The sequence below is a fragment of the Schistocerca gregaria genome, chromosome X, assembly GCF_023897955.1.
Source record: "Schistocerca gregaria isolate iqSchGreg1 chromosome X, iqSchGreg1.2, whole genome shotgun sequence".
Taxonomy (NCBI): Eukaryota; Metazoa; Arthropoda; class Insecta; order Orthoptera; family Acrididae; genus Schistocerca; species Schistocerca gregaria.
This window is the reverse complement of record NC_064931.1, coordinates 329205243-329232817: the sequence shown is the minus strand read 5'-3', so window position 1 is coordinate 329232817 and position 27575 is coordinate 329205243. Positions and strand designations below refer to the sequence as shown.

At 37.7% G+C, this 27575-nt stretch overlaps 1 protein-coding gene across 13 annotated transcripts in view; it reads right to left on the bottom strand.

Moving 5' to 3' along the window:
* Window positions 1–4489: 4489 nt before the first annotated feature.
* Window positions 4490–27575, bottom strand: part of LOC126298824 (solute carrier family 41 member 2-like) — an 874873-nt gene continuing 851787 nt past the window's right edge. For all 13 annotated transcript variants that reach the window (XM_049990298.1, XM_049990291.1, XM_049990293.1 and 10 more), the window contains 6 exons: window positions 26238–26382; window positions 25839–25985; window positions 17220–17367; window positions 16500–16705; window positions 7711–7859; window positions 4490–5585 (listed from right to left, as the gene is read on the bottom strand). In XM_049990298.1, coding sequence (XP_049846255.1) covers window positions 5409–5585; window positions 7711–7859; window positions 16500–16705; window positions 17220–17367; window positions 25839–25985; window positions 26238–26382 — 972 coding nt within the window. In that variant the 3' untranslated portion in view covers window positions 4490–5408. The remainder of the gene's footprint in view (window positions 5586–7710; window positions 7860–16499; window positions 16706–17219; window positions 17368–25838; window positions 25986–26237; window positions 26383–27575) is intronic.

Genomic DNA, 27575 nt, shown 5'->3' with positions numbered 1-27575 from the left:
AGGACTGCATACGACCGAGGCACACAGGGCCAACACCCGGCATCATGGTGTGGGGAGCGATCTCCTACACTGGCCGTACACCTCTGGTGATCGTCGAGGGGACACTGAATAGTGCACGGTACATCCAAACCGTCATCGAACCCATCGTTCTACCATTCCTAGACCGGCAAGGGAACTTGCTGTTCCAACAGGACAATGCACCTCCGCATGTATCCCGTGCCACCCAACGTGCTCTAGAAGGTGTAAGTCAACTACCCTGGCCAGCAAAATCTCCGGATCTGTCCCCCGTTGAGCATGTTTGGGACTGGATGAAGCGTCGTCTCACGCGGTCTGCACGTCCAGCACGAACGCTGGTCCAACTGAGGCGCCAGGTGGAAATGGCATGGCAAGCCGTTCCACAGGACTACATCCAGCATCTCTACGATCGTCTCCATGGGAGAATAGCAGCCTGCATTGCTGCAAAGGTGGATATACACTGTACTAGTGCTGACATTGTGCATGCTCTGTTGCCTGTGTCTATGTGCCTGTGGTTCTGTCAGTGTGATCATGTGATGTATCTGACCCCAGGAATGTGTCAATAAAGTTTCCCCTTCCTGGGACAATGAATTCACGGTGTTCTTATTTCAATTTCCAGGAGTGTAGTAGGTTGTTATTGCATTTGGAGGCAGCTGAAAGCTACTTCAGCCAGTTGTTGCTATTTTGTACAGAATATTAATGCTTCACTGGCAAACAATTTATAAGTGAATGTGAACGTTTCAGTTTTCCTCAATGTTAATAGTTAGGTACCTATAAGCTTCCTTTCTTTTCACAAGTTGGTCATTTATCCTAATTGTGGGGTTTGTCAATCACGATAATGTTTCTTTTAGTAGCAAACAAACTATTTTGTGTGCTGCTATCATAAATTGATTTTCTACACAACAGTTACTAAATATTTCAAGAACTTCCCTACTAATTTCCTCTAATGTAGCCCATGTGTTGGCTGATAATATAATTAGCAGACTGTCGCATAGGTGATGCAACCTGTAGCGTTTGTCATATTCTGTAGCAGATTCAGTAATGGAATCCCAGATCTCTGAACCACAGAAGCCTGTGAGCAGCCTTTGGTGATGTTTTTCACAACTTCCTTTCTTGGGCATTCCAGTTTCATCTGGTAGGCTGTTACACAGACACCTGGGACAGTCCATCTGCTTAAGCCTTTTCAACAGGACAGGCTACTCTAAGTTATCAAATGCCCCTTCTATAACAGTAATTACACCCATAATGTACCTATAGTCTGAAGTCTTCACAATATGCATCAGACTATTTATTACATCCTCAGTGGATTTCCCTTTTCTGAAAGAGTACTGCAAGAGCCGCTTGCCTTACCTGTCTTTGATCCCTCAGGTGGTGACAGGGAAGCTTTTGCTGTACTTTCAGAACAGCATTTTCCAAACAAATCAGACCGTATGATTTCCTTTTTCCTTGGATCTTTTTCTTTTCTCCCATTTTGCTATAATGATATTTGAGATTTTCCATATTCTGAGCATCCATCCCAGCAAAAGACATTCATTTAATCACACAGTTAGATAAGAGCCAACTTAAGCCTACTAGCCGGTGCAACACTTCTATCCTAATTCTATCTGGCCAAGATGCCTTCTTCTTCAACTTTATTATTGCCAACCTCACTTCTTCCTGGGAAAATAAAATCACAGTTTTATTATCCACATACATTTCTAGTAATTCAGATCAAAGGTGTTGTCATATCATCCAACAATGGCTATTACAACTTGGGTTGACTTCGACTGCAGCACTGGCCTTTCTTGAGAGCTTCTCCTACAAGGTATGCAGAAATAAAACTATGAGGGTGGGTGGTGAGACAGGTAACTCAGGAGGAGGGTGGGTTATGAGTCAGATGACACTAGTAAGAGCATTTTCCCGCAAAAGGCAAGGTTCTGTATTCGAGTTCCAGTCCAGCACACAGTTTTGATCTACAAGGAGGTTTCAATATAAGAGAGAATCTGCCATTCATTTGTTCATAAAAGATTTCGTTAATGGCCAGAAGTAACTTCACGTAGAATACATTTTATAATGTAGAGCACTGATTTTACAACAAAAAAATTTTGTGTGAAGAATGTTAAGATCTTGGTAAGTTTGTAGAGTTTGCAGAGATGACAACTTATATTAGTGAATGGCATGCAAACAAGTGCTTTTAGGTACTGCATTATGTTGGTAAATGCAGTGCATCACTGAAAGTTATCAAGAAAGTTAGCTCTGCTGGCCACATACAGTACAGGCTGATACAGACATTATATGGAATTGAACTCTTACTTTATCTAATTTCTTGTGAGCTTCTGCTGAGCATGTGTACCAAATGTTTTACGCAGATTTTTGAGGTCGTACCCAGTTATCACTACTAGTTAACCATGTAACTGAAATTCATCTTTCCACAATTTACTTAGGAGGTGGCCAAGTTAGCATACTTTAAGTGTACCACATTGCACAGAATGAAAATAACTTGACAGTCAGTTTACAGAATGAACCCACTGTCATAATTTTGTGTGTTTATGCTTCTCTTTAAGTTTAATTGTAGTCCAAATCATGAAAGAGAGGTGTCACCATTTGATCAAACTATTTAAACTGAAGTGATGTCAGTATAGACAGATAACTTTCGTCTGTTTCTGGACTGTTAGTTGTGGTGCTGTCAGTGCAATTCCTTAATACTCCATCACTCACAAATTTTATTAAAATGTTATCCTAATGTCAACAATATTAAATTGTTTTCAAGTGTTTTCCCTAGTTCTTTAACCACAGTGAACTGCCATATAAGAAGAATATTTCCTGTAGTAACAATATTTCATAGTGAAAAGTGAGATTAAGCTTTCTGTATTAGTGATACTTTGAGTATAATTTATGTTTAACAACTCATTGTTATAAACAATTTAATACAATATATTGTGTTTCATGCATACATACGTGCCTCATAAAAAGATGAAGAACTGTGCAATTAGGGGTTTAAAGAGCTGGATTAATGGAGTGTTTTGTAAAATATCATAAATGAATGTCTTTAAAAGTTATGAAAGCTTTTTCTGCACAGTAAATTTCTTCATTGAACCATTATTTGTACTTGCATTTATTCCCAGTACCACATACAAGCATCCAATATTTAAAAGGGCTAAGGTAATTTTCATGCAAAATCTTTTCTTAAGACAAAACTACAGTAACACAATGACACCTAATTATAATATATCTCTGCTTCATTACTAACAGATAAAGAGTGAGCCAGTCAGCCTAAAAACTTTTTCCCAGTAGAATTTGTTAGGAACTCAAACAACGCCAAGTTATAAAACTTGTATCGTATTAATCTGATTACTAGCAAAAATTGTAAGCATATGGTAATATGACATGTGCCTTCACATTTGTGTGTTAACTAAAATCAGCAGCAATCTGACACTGTATTTAGTGTGTTACACTATAAACTTGTGGGTCCTCTCGTTTTTTTTTTTTTTTTTTTTTTTTTTTTTTTTTTTTTTTTTTTTTTTTTTTTCCCCCCCGGCCACTATGCATAGCAATTGTTATTTAAGATTACAGAAAGCATGGTCAGATTATTGTGTGTCCAATTCTTTTGTCCTACTGTTTGGTCTGAATTCATTACAACAGACTGGGACATTCTTATAAATAAATGTCACTGGAATATAGAAATCTATAGTATCGATAGTTAATGTGTGTTAACTGTGCCTTGAAAACTAATAGTTAATGCCTGAACATAAATACCTAATCAGAGGAATTATCCATTTCTGTAATGTGTTCAACATGATGGCAAAATGTTGATCTCCCCCTTTTTATTTATAACAGTCAGTATATGAATTGTACCTAAAATTAGCTGTTTTGCTGCATGTATTCAGTCATTACAGCCATCTTTCATTCTCCTCTTCTTTCCATATTTTGCTATGAATAGTTCTTTCCTTACTGTAAATAAAATGCTGTTTTGTACAACTGTGGTTTTTAGGACCTCTCTGCAAGCATCATAATACTTACTTTGTTTCACAGTGCTAATCATTGAAAAAGAATCCTGCAAGACACAGGATTTAATGTAGTTGTTCTCTATGAATTATATTATTTTGCTTGTGTGTGGATTACCACGTAAATGTAATACTGAGGAGGCAAAGTTACAGAAAAAATCTTACATCAGATGAACCAAAAAATCATTGATAGCTAAATGAAATATTTCAGAGAATTTGATGTAAGTTGCAACTGACATTCTTAAGAGAGATGTAGTTTAATGTTCATCTAGGCTCAGTAATTTTTCTGTCTTATTTACATGTGGCAGTCATTTATTTGGACGATAATGAAGATACATGAATTGCACTTCCACAGGTACAATTATCACAGTCAGTGACTCAGCATTGTAGCTGAAGTACATAAAAAGTTATTGTTAATAGTATTATTTTGTTGATGGTAACAATAATGATTGTCATAACTTTGTGGCCAATGAGTATCTCAAATTCTAAAATGCATTACATAATTACTTACTTTATTAAATACTTTATGGCACATTATTTAGGAGGAAATAGACATTTGATGCAAAATGATGACATTTAGACACACAGCCTTCTCTTACTCTATACAACTCAATAACATTTTTTGTTATGCAGAACTGTGCGTGAATCTCAACAGCTTTGGTATTATGCACCAAGTAAATAACAATTTGTAGTCACAATTTTTAAAATGTTTGTTGTTAATTACACTGATATCAGTGCATTATTCAAGCATTGCAAAAATATTTGGCAAAGCACTATTATCTGCACATTTCAGAAAAATTGCATTTGGATTATATGTCACGCTTTCTCAATTAAAGAGAAGGATGTAAACATAAAAAATGTTAAATAATTCAGTCCTTACATAATACTGTTCTTTGTTGTTTATGTTGTCAGACATAGCTGGATACACTGTTACATTCTTTATGGAATCAAGTATGATATTTGGCTTACCCTATGCAATGTCTTCACAATTTTAGTCGAGTACCTCTTATGTTAAATACTCAGTTCAGTATTATCTACAAACGATTAATGCTAGCTACAAATGATTCAGTTTACTTTGCAACTGTATGTAGAGAGATACTATTATTAATATTGATGCTACTTCTCTCAAAATGCTAATTGCACCTCATCTCAAGCATTTTGTACTTCATACCTACATTAGCAACTATGTGCTAAATTGTTCAGAGGACAAGCATGCTGTTTTTAAATTTGCCTACGATTTTTCATGTAGCAGCAGTAATATTGAATTGTGAGTGTACATCACATGTGGAGGAACATCATTATTTTAACAACTATATTCAAAGTACTTTGGATACAGATGTCAAATGTAGTGTTATCCATTAATATGGCCATAGCATCTAGAAAATTTTCTTTCTCTAATAAGTACAACCTTTAACCATTATATGTTACATGTACAGCCTGCAAGAAAACAAATGCCAATGCCAGGAATGATGATCCTGTGAGATCACCAATGGCAGTCAGAAATGGTATAGCAGAATTATCTGGGTCACTTTTCCATCTCCACATAATATGCACAAACAAGTGAGCCAAATATAACAGCAGCATGACCTGAAAAATACAGAAATTCTTTATAAATCATGAAAAGGACTTTATGTTAGACAAAAATACTATTTACTCTAAAAAATGTATTTCCTGTTCCAAGGGCATTAGAAGTTATATCATCAGCAGTGTCAGACTATAATAGTTGTGATTCTTTACATCTCTACAAACAAATACTTAATTCATTCACCTTTTTGGCTCAAATCTGTATCATTATCTGCAAATTTAGTGATTGCTTTCATGTAAATGGCTGTTTCATTTAGTGAAGTGCGAAACAGAACTCTTATGAGAAACTTCTGTTTCTCAACAGGTTAAGAGTATGGTGGTAGTTGTAGAGGGGCATTACTATTCTAAAGCTCAAAAAAGCTGTTATACTATGCAGTTCTACTTCTCATTCATAAACTTTTTTCTACTTCAGACCTGATGAAAATCATGTTTTGCACTGAAGACGTAAAATTTCTCAATGTGTCAGTCCTTCTTAATCACAGTTTCTCTGATTTATGATAAATAATTATCACTATTCTCAGCTATGGATGAATGAGGCAAAATCTTGTTGGAGCCTTTATGAAATGTACAGCCATCTTAAAATATTCCACAACCTTCACAGTGTAAGTTTATTAGTTTTTTTTGGACACAGTTTGTAGTTATACATTGTTAAGTGTTAGCAATGATTGTAAAAGGAAATGGAGGCTAATTGCAAGAGGTATAACTGAAAGTTGCTACAATGGAACAGATTTCAATAATTTATATTGCAACACCTTGAGAACTAACAAATTTATTCATCTTCCAAAAGTAACTATACAGCATTACAGTAATAATTATTCACTTGTGGACTTTGAAAATAAAATGTTTTCTGTTCTTAGAGCAGCATTTATGTGCAAAGGAGTATTGCATAAAATGTCAATATTCCAAAGCAGTTTGCTATTACTGAAGCGCTATTTTTAAGACATCTCAGTGGTAGCACATGTAGGTGTATATATTGTTACAAATAATTCTCATGGCTTTGCACCTGTTGTAAGTTTTTCAGTTTCATTCTTCTTTGGCAGTTAGAATGTTAACTCAACTGACTGCTTTTATCATATGGCTGCACAAGGCTGAGAAACTCAGTTTCAGACCTTCCCTCATCTGAGAAAATCAGAGGTAGCCATTGGATGGAACTCAGGACCATCAAATCAGCAGTTAGCAACGCAAACCACAGTGCCTCAGGGTGGTCATTTTGTTGTTGAAACTTGTGTTAGTTAATGTGTGGATGGTTTCTCCAGAGAAACAAATCATTTTTCTGAGTGCCTCTATGTCCAGAACTCTTCTTCATACTGAGTGAGGTACCTCAATAGTTAAGGCTATTGCCTCACTTTTGGAAGAAAATGAGTCCAGTCTCACTGAGCCACCCAGATTTAGGTTTCTCCTTATTTCCCTAAATCACTTGAGGCAAATGTCAAATAGTTCTCTTAAAAAGGACACAGCTAGTTTACTTTCCCATACTTGTCAAGTCCAAGCTTGTACTTCCTCTCCAATGGATACATAATTTATAGATGTGAAGCTCTGACCTTTCTTCTTTTCATGTACTAGAATTTAGGACAGTTGTAGACAATTGTCAGATTAAACTAATGCTGGTAAGCAGTATATTTGAATTATCCACCTTTCATTATGACTATTTTCTTGGATGAGTTGCTACCAGGCACAATAAAAAAAAAGCTGATGTAGAAAGAGTAAGTCTACAGTAAAAACAGCATAATTTGTAGATGCTAATCTAACAACGGAAGTTTCAGGTTGTAATATCAACAATGTAAGGAAAAGACAGATTGCTTCACATAACCAAGCACACGTGATCATCATCTCTGTTAGCTTGGTCCAGAATGCTGGTCCAGTCTGCTGGAGATAGAGGTCATGTGCATGAGGTGTGCTTGCTTGTGTGAAAGAATGTGTGTCATTTAATAGTACGTGCCTGCAACTTAATATGTAATCTTTACGTGTAAGTAGCAATCTATCTTTTCCTTACACTGCAGATATAAATCTAAGTTATACACAGTGATAGAGCTGTCTACTAGTTGATAAAACAAAGAAATGTTTGGTATCATCATTCAAATAAACAGTTCTAGTGTAGGAGGAGGTGTTGATATCATAAAGTACTTACTTGTAACAGACTGGCAAATATGTAAGTGAGAGCAAATCTGTAGTCAATGGTGGTTTCACCAGCATGGAAGTAATCAGCTATAAATACAAAAATTGATTGTCCTATGACAGCCAGAAGTATCAACAGCCTTGCAGTGGCAGCGTGTGGCACTGAGGAAAAGATACAAGGAATATAATAAACTATAAGTCATTCATCATTGCTTGGGCTATATTATGGAGAAATAAGTATAATTACAAATGAAATATATCTACTATAGTGCTCTATTTATATATTAAAAACAAAGATTCCAAGACTTACCAAGCGGGAAGGTGCCGGCAGACAGGCACAATGAACAAAACACACAAACACACACACAGAATTACTAGCTTTTGCAACCGATGGTTGCTTCTTCAGGAAGGAGAGGGAAAGATGAAAGGATGTGGGTTTTAAGGGAGAGGGTAAGGAGTCATTCCAATCCCGGGAGCGGAAAGACTTCCCTTAGGGGGAAAAAAAGGACAGGTGTACACTCGCACACACACACACACACACACACACACACACACACACACACGCACATACACAGACACAAGCAGACACATCCTTTCGTCTTTTCCTCTCCTTCCTGAAGAAGCAACCATCGGTTGCGAAAGCTAGTAATTCTGTGTGTGTGTTTTGTTCATTGTGCCTGTCTGCCGGCGCTTTCCCGCTTGGTAAGTCTTGGAATCTTTGTTTTTAATATATTTTTCCCATGTGGAAGTTTCTTTCTATTTTATTTACATCATCATTAATAGTGCTCTATTTGTTTGATTTACCAATTTCATGGAGGTCATATCACATAAACAAAGGAAATTTACTTAAATGTTCCATGTGTAGTTCATAATGGCATTAGTCCTACTTCAACTGAAATGTATGTAAAAATGCGTTACACACAATAAGATCTGCAGACAGGTAAGAAAATAATTTGCTATGCCAATGTGAGTAAACAGTGTTTACAAAATGTCAAAATGAAATTCAAGGCCTATAAATCCAATCTCATAAAAGCTACAACTTTGGTTTAAAATCAGCACAATGCAATTTCTCAAACCCTTGGCAGCTGAAAGAGAAAGAGCACTTGAAAGTAAACTGAATACAAGCAAAATGTATAACCAGTCATATGAAGCACCTGCAAAAATAATCCGTAATTATCAACAGTTTGTGGGATAGAAGGCAGTATTAGCATTAATGGAAAGTAACTAAGAGTACATGGTAAAAAATAAAGCTAAGATCAGAAGATAGAGGGCTTGGCACAACTTAAAGTGTGGATGTGTAACTATTTCTCAGCATTTTCATCTTCCAAGTTACATATAGTTAGCAATACTTTAGCAATATGGCTTGCATTCTGTGATATCATACCCAATGAGAATTTAATTGATAAGAAAAAGCTGTTGTTTTGGAGATATTATCCAAAAGCTCAAAAACATTCAAAATCTCAGTAGAATAAGTGCAAGTGTGTGTCACTAAAATGCAGTTGTTGCTCAAATGTAATGTGCTCCTAATATGGCACAAAACAACTAGGTTTTATTTTATGAGCATAACAGAGTCATAGGAGCAATGACTTACATGACATGATTTACAACTAGAAAATCACCCATCAAATACTTGAAAATGGCCAAAGTCCGAAATTGTACAATCGTACATGAAGAAAGAGTGTTTGGCATCATTGGCCGGGAGGCTCCTTAGGGGGCAGGTCTGGCTGCCTTGGTGCAGGGTGGGGATGAAATGATGATGAACACAACACAACACCCAGTCCCTGAGTGGAGAAAATCCCCGACCCAGCCGGGAATCGAACCTAGGCCCCTTAGGACGGTAATCCATCACACTGACCATTCAGCTATCGGGACAGACACAGTCATACATGAAATCAAGAGAATGGCAGCTGAAAGTATCATGAAATCTTGCAAAAAAAAGTTTTGACTATGTTGTGTGTGTTTTGCCCAGAGTACGAGTCATGTGGTAGCAGGATGGTTTAGCTATGCATGACTAATTCAATTTAATTGCAAATGCTACATTTCATATCTCAGCCCAATTTCCTTAATGAAACATCATCTATTCAGTTCAAAGCAGTTACTGTTGGGAAACCAAGTTATTTATGGAGATTATCAGTGTCTTAAGTTGTGAGGGCATACACTCGTCAGGTGGCTAATCATGTGTGCATTTACAGTACCTCTCTGTCACTAAGTAATTAAACTGTTACATGACCAATTTGCAATGCCTGGTGAGATCTGTGGCATCCCACTACTAGTCTGAGCTGTGAAGTACCTGAGCCCTGAAGCTGAATTTCTGCCCATGATGTGAGCACTGTATGGGCCATCATACCATTCTGGTAGATGCATGTTTCTTGTAGCATTATTTTATGGCTGGGTGAGGGTATTATTTCAGGAGGTATAAAGCCTTCTGCTGTACTATGGGTAAGATCAAACATTTGGTAATATGCAGTGCCAGGGTCTTTTTCTTGCTTCCAGGGTTGAAAGCATCCTACTGGCGTAGCATCTGTCCAGGCTAGAGACTGCATGGCTAGCTCTTGGTCTCACAGTCATCTCCCACCAGACGATGTGTCATCGGCTTCCACATGTTCCTCTGTATGGCTGGTGGCATGTAATCCACATTTTCCTAACACAGACACACCATGTAGCTTGGAGAATGTGGTATTTTACCCACTGTGAATGTAAACAAGAACTGTGGCACTGTCCTGTTCATAGATTAGCCACAGTTTAGAATGGATGGTGATTCCAGCTGTTTGTTGGTGTAACATGTCTGTGAGACATGTACTGTGGATAGAGTCTAATGTGATGGTGCTGATGTTCTCACCTGTGGTGGGATCATGTTAATAGCACATACATCAGTGCATGTGTTTTCTAGGAGAATATGGCAGCTACAGTCTACAGAGGTGGCATTCTGGAATGGTATGTGCACTTTATTACAGGTATATGACTTACCTGATGTATGATAATGCTTGTTGGATGAGTACCAGAAACAAGAGGGTGTCAATCATCTTAAGTAACCATCTTGCTCTCTGGACTTCTGTCTATGTGAGCACATATGGGATGCTCAAGGTAAAAGTTCTGCTGACGTAACACTGGCATGACGGACTGTTGCTGACCTCCAGTGGTCAGCACCCCCTGTGCTAACATACTGTATGTCACTATCAGAGGGTTGCCACACACAGTAAGTGCCAGATACCAATATCACTATATCATGTGTCAGAACGTTGTGAGGGCCCATTTTGGAGTATGTATCATTGGCATGTCTTACATTGCTTCTCAGATCTGAAAGATTCCTTAACTTATAGACCCAAGTGTAGTTTTCTACTGAGTGGCTTTCCAGACACTGTTTTTGGCAAGCTCAGGTCTTACTTTTATTCAGCTGCTTTACAATTTATGTAGTCCATCTGTCTTCTTTATTCCTCTTCAGTATTTTCATATTTATTTCTCTTAATGTTTTTTGAACCATCTGTAACATCTATTTTCCCCCTTTCCTCCTCTTCAATTTGTTTTAGTCATAATTATTGCCTTTTGTTTGTTTCTTTACAATAATTCATTAATTGTGCCCATACATGTGCTCACAGTTTGGTAGTATTCAATTTGTTTGTTATTGCATTCATTATTAATATTCTAATGTCTGACTTCTGCATTTATCTTAGTAAATCCTTCCTTCAATGCACCCTGCATCTTCACATAAACATGTGCACAAAATAAATATTACTTACTAAGTAAAACTTTCTTTCATAGAAGCCTTCTATACATTATGCTTGGAAGTCCTGACATATGTAGTAGTTGTAGGTTAATTCAAGGTGGGGATCATTGCTGTCAGCTGCATCAGGACATTATGTGCGATCAGCGCTGATGAGTGAAAATGTGTACTGGACTTGCATTTGAATGCAGGATCTCCTGCATACTAGGCAGGTGTGTTAACCACTGCATCATCCAGAACACAGCATTATCACAAGTGCACAGACTATCTCGGCATGCCTGACGGCCAATTCACACTCCCACTGTGCACCACCCATTCGCAGCCCCTATCCATTTCCTTCATGTTTGCTACTCTGAGAGTCCCACAGGAGGTCGGACGTATTTGTGTATCTGCACTGAAGAAGGTGGATCCATTGTACAGTTAGGTGTATCAATTGTATGAATGTGTGATGTCTGTTCTTACGGACATGTCCATAAGAACAGACACCCCACATTCCGATGTAGTATTTTCTCATTGTCACCAGCAGTTTGTCCCACATTTGGTCCCATAAAGATACCTTCACTTGCCTCTTCTTGCACAGCAGTGTATGAGATCATAAAACATTCAGTCAATAAGGAAACATTGATTCTGTATTAAGGACACCCAGGGTTGTAGTTGGGGTGGGTTGGGAAGGGGGGGGGGGATCTATTAAATTGAGTTCATGTGGTCAGAAATTGTGAAAACATTCAAAAAAATATATCTATAGGAGAGTGAAAATAATCCATCATCCACTCTTCTGATAACGTTACCAAGAACTGCAGTATCTTGTGCAAGAGTAAAAACTTGGTTGAATGAGCTTTCTTCAAGACATTAGGGATTTATACTTGTAAAGACAAACAGACAAGAAATATGTTAAATGAGCAAATATGCTTACTGCATAATTAATGCATTCATCAATAATTTCCTAGTATGCTAGCTGGCATGCACTCTGATCATGACATATGTTACTGTAGCATATTTAACTACATGTAACCCTTTTATTCCTTCACTGAACTAGTCTTTATTAATAAATCATAAATAACATGCAACTCTTTGCCCAGTTCCAGATGCTTTCCTCAATACAACTTTTTCCACTCATGCATGTTTTTTGTGTTGATAGCAACATGAACCATGGACCTTGCCATTGGTGGGGAGGCTTGCGTGCCTCAGTGATACAGATAGCCGTACCGTAGGTGCAACCACAGCAGAGGGGTATCTGTTGAGAGGCCAGACAAACGTGTGGTTCCTGAAGAGGGGCAGCAGCCTTTTCAGTAGTTGCAAGGGCAAGAGTCTGGATGATTGACTGATCTGGCCTTGTAACAATACCAAAACGGCCTTGCTGTGCTGGTACTGCGAACGGCTGAAAGCAACGGGAAACTACGGCCGTAATTTTTCCCGAGGGCATGCAGCTTTACTGTATGATTAAATGATGATGGTGTCCTCCTGGGTAAAATATTCCGGAGGAAAAATAGTCCCCAATTCGGATCTCCGGGCGGGGGCTACTCAAGAGGACTTCGTTATCAGGAAAAAGAAAACTGGCGTTCTACGGATCGGAGCGTGGAATGTCAGATCCCTTAATTGGGCAGGTAGGCTAGAAAATTTAAAAAGGGAAGTGGACAGGTAAAAGTTAGATATAGTGGGAATTAGTGAAGTTCGGTGGCAGGAGGAACAAGACTTCTGGTCAGGTGACTACAGGGTTATAAACACAAAATCAAATAGGGGTAATGCAGGAGTATGTTTAATAATGAATAGGAAAATATCGGGTAAGCTACTACAAACAGCATAGTGAACGCATTATTGTGGCCAAGATAGATACGAAGCCCACATCCACCACAGCAGTACAAGTTTATATGCCAACTAGCTCTGCAGATGGTGAAGAAATGTATGATGAAATAAAAGAAATTATTAAGATAGTGAAGGGTGAATTTAATAGTCATGGGTGACTTCAATTCGGTAGTAGGAAAAGCGAGAGAAGAAAACATAGTAGCTGAATATGGATTGGGGCTAAGAAATGAAAGAGGAAGCCGCCTGGTACAATTTTGCACAGAGCACAACTTAATCATAGCTAACACTTGGTTCAAGAATCATAAAAGAAGGCTGTATACATGGAAGAAGCCTGGAGATACTGACAGGTTTCAGATAGATTATATAATGGTAAGACAGAGATTTAGGAACCAGGTTTTAAATTGTAAGACATTTCCAGGGGCAGATGTGGACTCTGACCACAATCTATTGGTTATGACCTACAGATTAAAACTGAAGAAACTGCAAAAAGGTGGGAATTTAAGGAGATGGGACCTGGATAACCTGAAAGAACCAGAGGTTATACTAAGTTTCAGGGAGAGCATAAGGGAACAATTGAAAGGAATGGGGGAAAGAAATACAGTAGAAGAAGAAAGGGTAGCTTTGAGGGATGAAGTAGTGAAGGCAGCAGAGGATCAAGTAGGTAAAAAGACGAGGGCTAGTAGAAATCCTTGGGTTACAGAAGAAATATTGAATTTAATTGATGAAAGGAGAAAATATAAAAATGCAGTAAATGAAGCAGGCAAAAAGGAATACAAACGTCTCAAAAATGAGATCGACAGGAAGTGCAAAATGGCTAAGCAGGGATGGCTAGACGACAAATGTAAGGATGTAGATGCTTATCTCACTAGGGGTAAGATAGATACTGCCTACAGGAAAATTAAAGAGACCTTTGGAGATAAGAGAACCACTTGTATGAACATGAAGAGCTCAGGTGGAAAACCAGTTCTAAGCAAAGAAGGGAAAGCAGAAAGGTGGAAGGAGTATATAGAGGGTCTATACAGGGGCGATGTACTTGAGGAAAATATTATGGAAATGGAAGAGGATGTAGATGAAGATGAAATGGGAGATACGATACTGCGGAAAGTGTTTGACAGAGCACTGAAAGACCTGAGTCGAAACAAGGCCCCCGGAGTAGACAACATTCCATTGGAACTACTGATGGCCTTGGGAGAGCCAGTCCTGACAAAACTCTACCATCTGGTGAGCAAGATGTATGAGACAGGCGAAATAACCTCAGACATCAAGAAGAATATAATAATTCCAATCCCAAAGAAAGCAGGTGTTGACAGATGTGAAAATTACCGAACTATCAGTTTAATAAGTCACAGCTGCAAAATACTAACATGAATTCTTTACAGACAAATGGAAAAACTAGTAGAAGCCAACCTCGGGGAAGATCAGTTTGGATTCTATAGAAATGTTGGAACACGTGAGGCAATACTGACCCTACGACTTATCTTAGAAGAAAGATTAAGGAAAGGCAAACCTATGTTTCTAGCATTTGTACACTTAGGGAGAGAAAGCTTTTGACAATGTTGACTGGAATACTCTCTTTCAAATTCTGAAGGTGGCAGGGGTAAAATACAGGGAGAGAAAGGCTATTTACAATTTGTACAGAAACCAGATGGCTGTGATAAGAGTTGAGGGACATGATAGGGAAGCAGTGGTTGGGAAGGGAGTGAGACAGGGTTGTAGCCTATCCCCAATGTTAGTCAACCCGTATATTGAGCAAGCAGTGAAGGAAACAAAAGAAAAATTTGGAGTAGGTATTAAAATCCATGGAGAAGAAATAAAAACTTTGAGGTTGTAATTCTGCCAGAGACAGCAAAGGACTTGGAAGAGCAGCTGAACGGAATGGATAGTGTTTTGAAAGGAGGGTATAAGATGAACATTAACAAAAGCAAAATGAGGATAATGGAATGTAGTTGAATTAAGTCGGGTGATGCTGAGATAATTAGATTAGGAAATGAGACACTTAAAGTAGTAAAGGAGTTTTGCCATTTGGGGAGCAAAATAACTGATGATGGTCGAAGTAGAGAGGATATAAAATGTAGACTGGCAATAGCAAGGAAAGTGTTTCTGAAGAAGAGATATTTGTTAACATCGAGTATAGATTTAAGTGTCAGGAAGTCATTTTTGAAAATATTTGTATGGAGTGTAGCCATGTTTGGAAGTGAAACATGGACGATAAATAGTTTGGACAAGAAGAGAATAGAAGCTTCCAAAATGTGGTGCTACAGAAGAATGCTGAAAATTAGATGGGTAGATCACATAACTAATGAGGAAGTATTGAATAGGATTGGGGAGAAGAGAAGTTTGTGGCACAACTTGACCAGAAGAAGGGATCGGTTGGTAGCAAATGTTCTGAGGCATCAAGGGATCACCAATTTAGTATTGGAGGGCAGCATGGAGGGTAAAAATCATAGAGGGAGACCAAGAGATGAATACACTTAGCAGATTCAGAAGGATGTAGGTTACAGTAGGTACTGGGAGATGAAGAAGCTTGCACAGGATAGAGTAGCATAGATAGCTGCAGCAAACCAGTCTCAGTACTGAAGACAACAACAACAACAGCATAATTATTAACATGCTGCAAAATAGTTAAGAATAACAACAGTTATCCACAAAGTGTAGAATTTGTATCTTTGATTCCAGTCTATGATCACAAAAAAGGTAGTTATGAGGCTATTGTTTCAGTCTGTTGTGAGCATCTTCAGATCTGTTTGAAACATATTTTAACATAATAAAGGCAGAGAGGCACTATCAAGAGATGTAAACAGAATTAGCAAGGCATAATTAAACAGAACTAATAATATGATTCAAAGTAAGCCACAGTGTCAGCAGAGTCATAATGTGAATGGCACTACTAGTGCTGTGCAAGCACTCTGGCCTAGTTAGCATCATATTATTAGTTCTGTTTGATGATGCCTAGCTAATTTTGTTTCTGTCTTTTGATGATGCCTCTCTGGCTTTATTATAGTAGGATATGCTTAAAACGGTGCTGCAGATTGTCACTACAGACTGAAATATATAGTCTGACAGTTTTTGTTGTCATATACTGAAATAAAGGTGGAAAATTCTATGATTATTAGCATTTACAGACAAAAATTGATGTATTGAGAAATTTTACTGAGTTCCTGTTTTTGTTAATGCAAGCACCTAGACCACATTATGTGCTGGGTAATGTCTGTTGTAACTGTATTCTCCATTCAATTGCTCAAATGTGGATAAGATATTTTTTTAAAGTAATAACTTACATCCTTTGAAAAGAGCTGACCATGGCCAAACCCATAATTTAGTATGTGGTGGAATAATTCCTTTGAGTGAAGTCTTATGTAGCATGGTGGAGATGCGACTAGCTTGTACAGACACAAGGTTGCCACCAATTCCATTAATTATTGGTTGAAACACAACAAAACCATTGAACATTTGGTAGACAGAATTCATGACAATACCACCAAACCTGAAAGATAGTGAAGGGAATATTTAGTCATTATTCTCAACACTGTATAAATCTAAATATTAACAAAATTATACCAAACTATACCTTTGCTTATTACTTATTCATTACTCCCACAGCCCCATGTGTAACGAAATAAAATCTTGCTTATTACATATAGGAAAACCATTATGAGCAATTCTTACAACAAGAGTTTGACAACTTGTCATTGAAGGATGAACATCACTATGTCTCTGTTCTGTAATTTCAGTTTGAAAATAACAATTTGAGAGTGCCATCTGTACTGTTGTCTAAATTGTATGAATGTTACCATGACAACATAAGAGAGAAACTGTTACTGGTTGATCATATTCAGATAGTGTGACAGTTATTTATTCATTTATATTCATGTACAAGTGAGCAACAGCTATTGTTATTGTTCATGATGATGATGAATAATGATTATTTCAATGAAACATTTTATAATCTGCCTTTGTGGTATTACAGCTACTGTAGTCCCCTCATACTTGGAACTTACCCACTGATGAGAAGAGCACCAAGTACTGGAACCCATCCAGAATACAGAACTGGCTTTGTGTACTTGTTACGGTATACAACGTATATCCATACTGGCAGCAACAATAAGTAAAATGCAACTACAGTAGCAGATACCCAGGGACTGACATCTGAAAATGGACACACAAAGAAAGAAATGACTGATTAGTAGTTGAAACTAAGTTAACTTATGGCGAATCATAATATAGTCTTTATTTTATGTTAACAATATAGGAAACGATAGATTGCTACTTACCTTAAAAGTGACATACTGAGTTGCAGACAGGCATAATTAAAACACACTTACACATAAGCTTTTGGCCACAACATTCATCATAAAAAGAGAAACAAACACCATTCATTCACACAAGCAAGCACGCCTCATGCACACATGGCTGCCAACTCTGGTAGCTTGGGCAGAAAACTGCTGGAGCTGGCAGTCATGTGTGCATGAGGTGTACTTGCTTGTGTGAATGAATGGCATCTTTCTCTTCTCTCTCTCTTTTCCTGATGAAGGCTGTGGCTGAAAGCTTATGTGTAAGTTTGTTAATTGTGCCTGTCTGCAACATAGCATGTTACCTTAATGGTAAGTAGCAATCTATCTTGTGCTATATTGTTGTTATTTGGTTACACAAATTTCAGTGTTCGGGTCCAATGAGGAGATAATCACAATTTTGAATACAATAGGAAGTAGTAGTTCAATTGCAAGTGAAGTATGATAAATTACCAGGTAATTCGTAACTTTTGCATGTGTATTCATTTTCTTTCACCAGAATTTTCATAGTAATTTGTAAACTATAGAGCAGAAATTTATCCTTACAATAAAAGCATCTTTGTCATTCTGATAACTATCAACTTTTACAGTAGTCCTCATTGTCTTTTGTTTGCAGATTAATCGTTTTTAACCTCAGTTTTGTGTTTGGTAATTCTCTGAAATTGCAATCTCTCTTATGAAACTGATATTTGAAATTACTAGATATTTACACCAAATATATTACATGTCTAATATATATTTCATTATTTATTTTCAAAATGTATTCTCAACAGTATTACAGTACAATTAGCACTGATGTTTTTTTTTGACAATATTAGTGAAACATGTCTGGTACAAATATAAATTCTAAATTTCAATTACTACACAAGAGAAAATAGCATAAACCCAGTGAATTATTATTATTATTATTATTATTATTATTATTATTAGTAGTAGTAGTAGTAGTATTTAAAAATGTAAGTGTGCTTCAGGGCCTCATTGGCTTAATGCTGTTATTGAAAATACAACCTTCATTATTTTAAACAATGGGAAGTGCAAGAATTACAAATTGAAACATTCGGTGTTCAATCCATAGTCAGTCGAAGAAATTTTTTCTGCTATTTAGCACTTTGACAATGATTTATCAATGTGAAAAATGCCAAGTTGTATCATGGTGAAGCATTAAACTATTCAAACCAACTTTAGCATTGTGATCAGCTTTAAATATGTAAGTTGTTTCTTCTGTTGTTCCCCAGAAATCTCCTGTTCAGCCCAAATAACTAGTTCTGTGAACAGCCACTCACAAAAATACTTTGGAAGCTACAAATACTTATCATGACTGTCATGTCATGCAGGAGTAGATTACCTTACATAATACAAAGTGCTCATAATAAAAGTAAACAATCAATGCAACTGAAGGAGTTGTGTCTTCCTGGCACTGGAAATGTATGTCACATGCTCTACAAACACACGAGGAAACCTGTGCTGCCCGATTCCTAGGGTTGCAAAGGTGGGAAAGTCAAAAAGTCACTTCATATGATGAGACAGAGTCAATATGAGAACAATAGAAAGAAATATGTGGAAGTTGCAGAAGGAAGTATAATGTTTTCAAATCTCAATAAGTTAATCAGCCAGCTGCAATGAGTCTATGCAACCATAGCGTTCAACCCAAATCCCACTAAAGCCCCATTTTTGTTGTTGTCTTACTACATTAATTTGTTTCACCTCTTGAAGATAAAAACTTAAAGAGAGAAGAGATCATGCTTTTTATGTAAGATATTCAGGGCATTTCATTGCTCAACATCTTGTCCAAAAGCCTTGAACTTCAATGACCATCTGCATCCTGTGAGGAAGAGAGTATATGAGGTAGGCAATAAATTGACTGTTTTCTAGCACTTTATCTCAGATTGTCAAGGTGATGTTCCAAAATTTGCCTTGGGTTCTTGACACAGTTTCAGGCTATCTCCCATTTGGGAAAAGGAAAATTCCCTGTAGCAGGCTGTAATGTAAACAGTCTATATTTAAATCATGCAGTTAGATAATTTTGGCAACTTTTCATGCTAATTCTGACAACTTTTCATGGAAATGACAAGTTGTCAAATTAGCTAACCGCATGATTTCAATAAAGACCATTTACATTAAAGCCTACTATGGACCATTTTTTTATTAAACACTTAGAGGCCGTGGATCCACATGGAAAAAAAAAAAAATTAATTTCCATTCATTGGCCTCTCTCTCTGCACATATATTATTATGGCGTTGAAGTCTGGGGGAGGAGAAGACCAGTCAAGAAGAGAAACCTTATTCTTTTTTTGCAAACCACACCTGCATATGTGTTCTGGAAACAGATTGCCCACAAATGATATAGTTGTCACACAGGACAGCTCATAATGTTAATATACATGTGACTATATGTGTATACTGGGTAATGTAAAGAGTGCCCACCTATCTTGTGAAGGATTCAAAGTCCTTGGGAAGACATGCAGCTCAGGCCACCACAGACAGAGAACAGTGTGAGTTGAGTTGTGGATAATTTCAGGTGGAAATAGAACCCTGGGGCATGGAAACATATACAAAACCACCATTTCCTGAACTAATTACTCATTTGCTAGGCAATATTGTGAACAAAGTTTCTCACCCTGACATCCTGGTTTAAAACATTATTGGTGTTTTTGCTGCATGAGCACCAAGCTGCCTCTTACAAAGATGATGGAGATTATCACTGAAAGCTTGAGGTTTTATTCAGCTTTGACACAGCAAGAAAACTAGAAAGTGTAATGCAGAGAATATCATATTCAACTATAGGACAGACATTGTCCATATTAAATGTTAAGCAAGAGTGCTGATGATTATCATGGACTTCTCCTAGATAGCTGCTCATTGGTTTCATATACCATCCTTCCTGAACCTATGACAAACCATGTTCACCTTTGAGAAAACAAGGGAGCTTGTGAAATGCACTGCATTTAAAAATTGCTTCTGCTACAGTATGCTCCTCATATCATTATCATGGGTCTGTATTCAACAGAGAAAAGCCCAGTTCACACACAACTATTGCATTCACCTTAACCCTTAAGCGGTTGCGCCGGGTGTTGAGAACACCCCAGTCATTCTTATTGATGGATTATTACATAATGGATAGGAGTATAACATCACGTTCTTTGGTACCTTTCTAGGACATAATATGAAAGCTTTGAGTAATAATAGAATCTACAATGGAAGCTAAGTTCCAAGAAAGCACGCAACAATTGTGCCTTGGGGTGTTGTCGGCACCCCGTGTGACTCTTTATGTTGCAGTACTGCGAGAAAGCATACAGTTGTGTTCCGTAGCAGCTGCTTGTATTTTGGCACTCTTTGCACTTAAAACAGCTTTGGATTGTTACAGAATAGAACAAGAAAGAGTGCAGAAGCTTCTGGAAGAGGTCTTAGATGAAACTTTTGAAGGAGGAGAAGAGGAAGAGAAGGAAACAGACAGTTGTGAAGTTCGCTCTCATCACAGTGATACGGAAACGGAGGATGAAGACAACCTGGAACTTGTAACTGCAAGTAAGTGCAGCGGATAATGAAAGGAAGCATGATTTTTTTTTTATTAGAAAGGATAAGGTTACAAAACGGATGAAAAATTGTCCTAGTCAAAATGTAAGAACTAGAAGTGTAGACCTCATTATTCATCTCCCTGGTGTAAAAGCCATCACAAAATCTGTGAAAACTGCTGTGGACTTTTTTTGATATTCATAAATGACGTAATAATTAGAACAATTACACCATGTGCAAATATTTACATACAACGCATTGCATCATATTTCACAAGAGACTGTGATGCCAAACCAACAAATGAGGAAGAACTCAAATCTCTTCTGGGTCTGTTGATATTGGCTGGGCATTACAGGGCAGGACACAAAAACTGGAAAGGCTTATAGGACACAAATGGTTTTGGAATTGCAATAATCCACGCAGCAGTGAGTTTACGGCACTATCGTTTCTTATTGCGTTATTTCAGATTCGATGATATTCGAGACAGACCACAGTGTATAGAACTTGATTGCCTAGCTGCGTTCTGTGAAGTTTTTGAATTATTCATGTCAGACTGTGTCAGTAATTATACTGTGTCTGAATATATGACAGTGGATGAACAACTGGTTGCATTTAGAGGCAAATGCAGTTTCCGACAGTACATACCTAGCAAGCCTGCGAAATATGGTTTGAAAATTTGCACCTTATGTGATGCAAGAACTTGATATACTTTGAGGATGGAAATCTATGTTGGGAAACAGCCAGGGGCTTCCTTTGCACTGTCAAACTCACCTAAGGAGATAGCAAATAGACTTATACAGCCTATCAAAGGTACAGGACAAATGTGCCTCTAGACAACTGGTTTTGTTCCATACCATTGGCTGAAGAGCTTCTGAAAAAGAAACTTACAGTAGTAGGAACTCTTAGGAAGAATAAGAGGGAGCTCCCTCCACACTTTGTTTGCATGAGAGGTTGTGAACTTAGAAGCAGCCTTTTGGATTCAGAAAGGATATCACCATTGCCAAAGAAGGGCAAAAACGTTATTCTCCTTTCATCTTTGCATCATGATGGTGCCACTGACACTAATACTGTGGAGGAAAATAATCCAGAAAACAGGCGTGGACACAATAGATGAAATGTGCGCTACTTATTTAACCTCAAGAAAAACTAGATGCTGGCTACTTTCCCTATTTTTCTGAATGATTGACATTGCTAGCATTAATGCCCTCATCATATATGCAAATAATAACAATGGCAGGATTTCCTCAAGAATGTTTATAAGTGATGTCAGAAGGTCATTAGTAAATCCCATAGTGCGGAAGAGAGCAGCCACTCACTCCCTGCCTAAACAAGTTAGACAGAAAGCCGCAAAAATGGCGGGAATTGAAGACATCAACAATGCACCACTTTCTGAACAAAGAATACTTAAGCCCAGCCGCTGCACAGTTTGTTCTCATAGTAAAGATATAAAAGTTCAATTGCACTCTGCTCAATGTTTGAAAGTTATGTGTGTAAAGTGTTACGATAACGGACCCCTTGCAGCCAGTGATACTGACTGATACCATATAATGTTTGTATGAGTTGGCTGAACAAATATTTAATTATTTGTATAATGTCTTATACCTGTAATACAGTATGAAGAATAACAGAAATAAATAATTAAACAAAATATTATAAGAAAATGGGAATTACTGCATGTGTTTTAAATAACCCAATTTAATACTAAAGTAATATTAAATAAAATGGTAATGTACCAGGAGATAACATTCTAGATAAACATATTCATATCAGTGATATGCTGCACAACAATGTCATTATAGCCACTTTCATTTGGGGTGTTAGCAACACCCCGAGCGACTATTAACATTACGAGAAGCCGCGCGACCGCATAAGGTTAATCTTGATATTGCTCCCCTATCTGTCACTTCACATTGTCCAAAGGAATGCCCCAGTTTCTCATAATGTCCAAGCCCTTCCACCACAGGAACCACGACATGCCTATGAAGAGCCTACTGGCAATAAGGAATGCCTCCCGAGTAAAATGAATGGAATACTAGAGTAGTGGTACAGGCAGCAGACCTCAAAGTCCTTACTGTAATCAACTGCCATAGAATGAAAGGTGGACTTTGTGGACATAACTCAGTGTAGCAAACTCACCATATTTGGTCATAAATACACAAAGTTGGAATTGAACTGCAACAGTATCAGCTGCAAGCAAGTGCGAGTGTTATGTTTTACCAAATAAAACACAACCTTCACATTGTGAGGCAAGCCAGCCTGGCAGGGTGTGGAAACCAAGTTGTAGATGTCATATGACTTTACACATGAGTTTCTGCTGAATCTTTTAGTATACGGGCTGCAAGGCATTACAAAGCTCAAACAACAAGAGCTCATAAGTATACAGATACCTATCCATTTTATATAAAGTCACTTCCGTTATTGCAGCTCTGTTGCCACAGAGCTGTGCTGCTTGGCTGCTGTCTGGAATGATGTTTGTGGACCACAGTTTGACTCTACATCAGTGCAGTCTGCCCTGAGACCACGGGACCTGGAGCTGCTGCCACAATGGGTCAGCACCGGTCCTGGGAAGCAGTTCACCAGCCATCATCACCGGCCTGCCACCTTCTGTATGGCATGTCACAGCTATCTGAGGCCACCCAGAGCTGGAGCCACCACTGAAAGATCGCATCACAGGGTCGCATCACGGACCACTGCCCAGCCGGTGCTGCACTCTTCAGTATCGGAGACAACAACATGCAGAAAGCCACTGAATGCCACCGCCAAGCTGCCACTTCCTGTATTGAGCTATGATGGGGGTGCCATAATAAAGCATCTGGAATTATGGGCTGTTTAACTGGTACAACACAGCACCCCCCCCTCAATCCATCACCATCAGCGACATATGTAGGATAACATCTAGCATAATACTCTAGCCTACAAGAAAACCATCCTAATATGCTGTTTCATGTCAGGTGAGCTGATGCTACAGTGAATTTAAGCAATTTTGTCTCACTTTTGCCTGAGTAAACCTCCTTTTTGGGAGGTATGCTGATACACACTGCACAAGCACTGCAGAATGTCACAGTGAGGAAGCTGTACCGTTCCACATGGAGGGCAGCAGGTATTGTTGCTAGCAGTACTAACTGGACACGTCAAGTCTCCTATACAACCATTTTAACATTATGCTATCAATCGGTTATGAATAAACAAGTAGGATATGTTATGTCATGTGAATAATTTGAACAGAACTCAAACATTTTCCTACAAGTGAAAACACAATGCAAGCAGCAACATACTGCTTTATGATACTACTAACAAGCAATTACCTTAATTACAAGAGTTCCTCATGGTATTCAATTCTGAATGTATTATTATTGTTATTACACGATGCATGAAAGCTACAATGAAGATTTCCTTTGGTATAAATAATTATTCTTTCCACTCCTGGCAGGAGTCACAAAGTCTGCATAAGAGACAGTCCAGACCCATCCCTTCCCCACTCAGCCCTTTCCTTCCTCTCCTGACCCTCCCCTCCCCTCTTTGAATGAGGCAAAGGCAGAGAGTGGTATCTTTGAATTACTACATCATCATCAATTTTATCACATGTGACATTGGATATGGTCATCTTTGATTTCTAGCCATAATGTTGTCACATCTACTGTGAAGCAGAACTGAGCCTCATTGTATTTGAGAGATGAGTTCATATTGTATAGTGCAGATATGTATTATGGCATCATAATCACCTAATTGTTAAGTCGTGCAATTGGGACAGTGAGACTGGGGAAGAGTTAGTGTGATTTTATCTCAGATTGCTTTTCATCTCTTTTCTTGCATTTTATCCATTTTAATCTTTTTTTTTCTAAAAGCGTCAAGTCAAAAGATGTCTTACATCACAACTGAGGGCACAGCTACACTCTGGGTTTTACCACAGAAAGTTGAGAATTGAGCATTCTGATATAGAATCCACCAGCAGAAGTCCCACAGTCTCTTCTCACTAATTTAGTTACTGCACCATGTATCTACAGATAATACTATTTTAATAATAAATCTAGATTGTTGACAGCATCATTTTCACATGAGATCCAAGTAATATTAGTTCTTCTAGGTGTCAAACATGAAGTGAAAAACTGGCATATTGCATTTAATTTCCAACTGTGCTACATGGGATTTAAATTCTTGTTCCAATTTCTGCTGCTTAATTTTTGATCTTTTAAAATTAATTTAACAATAGATCTGTATATGTTTCTGTCCAGGAACCATGTGGCTTTTCTGTGTGGAAGAAAAAATCCACTACCAATAACAGATAACATGACTTTCCTGGAAAGTAAATTATAAATATTTTATATTGTCTGTATTTACCACGTAACTGACATGTGACATTGGCAGTCGTTATTTTATTTAATCAGTTATTAACAACAAAAACTCTATACTTAGTTGCAGATAATTTTCACTGATGAGTTTCTTCACTTCTATTACTGACATTTCAAAATTTATGCCTAACCTCTCTCAGGTCTGCTGTGTTGATTCTGAAAGTCATTCAGAAGTTTGTCTCTGCCCTATATACAATCCTGTTATGTCTCACTACAGTGGGTCCAGTGGTTAAGATTTCAAGTATATCAACTGGGTACTCACACTCTTGAGTTTCAATTTCTTTTTTTGTACCTTAGTGAAGCTAAGTGCATACAATCAAATATATTACCAACTTGTAGAGTCCAGTGACATTATAACTTGCCCATCTTCTGTATGTATTTTGTTAGTTTTGTTAGGCTAACCTGCACAGATCACATCAGAATCTTAGTCAATGCTGAAAAAGAAAATTTGCAAAAAGTTACTTACCATGTACTTCATAAAAAATTGATGCAAAGTTGGCAAGAAGTGTAAGGGAAACAATATCCCCTATACTTGCAGCTAAAGGAGTAGCTAGATTATCTGGATTCATTTTCCGCTTATGAGATATCAGTATGACAGCACTCAGTACAAAATCTGAAATGAAAATTAATTTAAAAAAGATTTCAAATAAACATGAAGAGCAGTTATTCCAAATACCACATTGCATTTGCTTAGACAAATATGTTGGTTGATTTATTTTTGCAATCTTTCAGTCTCGCTTTCAGTTAAAGTAAAATACAGGGAAAATAAGGAGACAGGAAATTTTAAGACATAGCCTCTGAAGGGCTATTAAAAGATATGCTGTACTTGGAGGAGCCACGCAACATAAGAGATATACTTACATACCTAAAACGAAGCATGATGTTGTAGCTGTAGCAAGAGATGAGGAAGCAAGTAGGAGAGCATGCGTGTACTGAAATGCCCCTTCCATGATTGCATTCACAGAGACAGCAAATATTGCTACTACTATAGCAGCAACAATTGCCTGAACCTGTTAAATGTAGAAATTGTAGGGTAAATGTTAAGGCATAGCTTGCAGTTCAATCAGAAAACAAACAACAAGATCTAAGATTTAAAAAAATGTAAAATAAGAGACCATCTGACAAAAGATTAAAAAATAATAAATACAGTGCAGAAATACAGTATATGATTCACACAGGCATTTATGAAAAGTCAAGAACTGTCGATAAAATTAAGCTGACTACATTGACAAAAGATGTAAGGCCATGTGATGTGAAAAGCAAATGTGTGTGCGGTGAGGTCTGAGCTATAGCTATCATACTGCACTTTCTACTCTCTCCCAGTAATTACAAATGGTGGTTCTATTTTGTTCTCATACTTACTGCAAGGGTAGACTGGTGATAAATGTTCTTAAATTTATAAAATGTAGCACTGATAAAATTCAATGTCAGCCATACAATGAAGACATGAAGGAGTAAGTATGGCTTGGTAGCTGTTTTCTGCAGACCGATACTGCGCATAACTGTCATAAAGCAATTGTTGTCAATGAAATTATGTGTTAAGTGGGTTCCAAGGTCATCAAACCAACACCATAGAAATTTCACATTAGCACCATGACAATAGCATGAAGCTCTTAGACATGATCATCCCAGGCAATAAAGCAAAGATTATTTCAATTAGACTTCTAGACAGAGAGATCACTTGTACTTATGCATATGTAAGCAGTTATTTGAGGAAGGAGGGCACAGTTGTGGTTTTGAAAGAAAAAAGAATGGAAGATTAAATTTTACAGTCCTGTTAACACTGAGGCCATTAGAGATGGAACACTCAATATTGTTGAATAGAGGGAGGATGAGGTAAAAAATATATTGTGAGTTTTTTGAAGAAACTGACCACCAGATAAGACTTAAGCAATCAAGATGGCTAGACAGACATTTGACTTCCATTCCTCCTGAATATGAGTCCAATATTTAACCACTGTACCAAGCTGTGGTGTGCTGGAGTCAGATGTAACTGATGAAAGACTTACCAGTACGCTCATGTGTATGAGCAGAAGGGAGCAATTGTGTTTCTATCACGTACATCTCTGCAAGTATCTTTTGAAAGACAGATGTTTATTTAGGATTGGTTCCTTGGGTCTGCATAGGTGTACATACCTTTGACAATACTTTCGTCAGTGTCATTGGAAAGAGTATTGGAAATGTATGCAGCTGAATGACCATG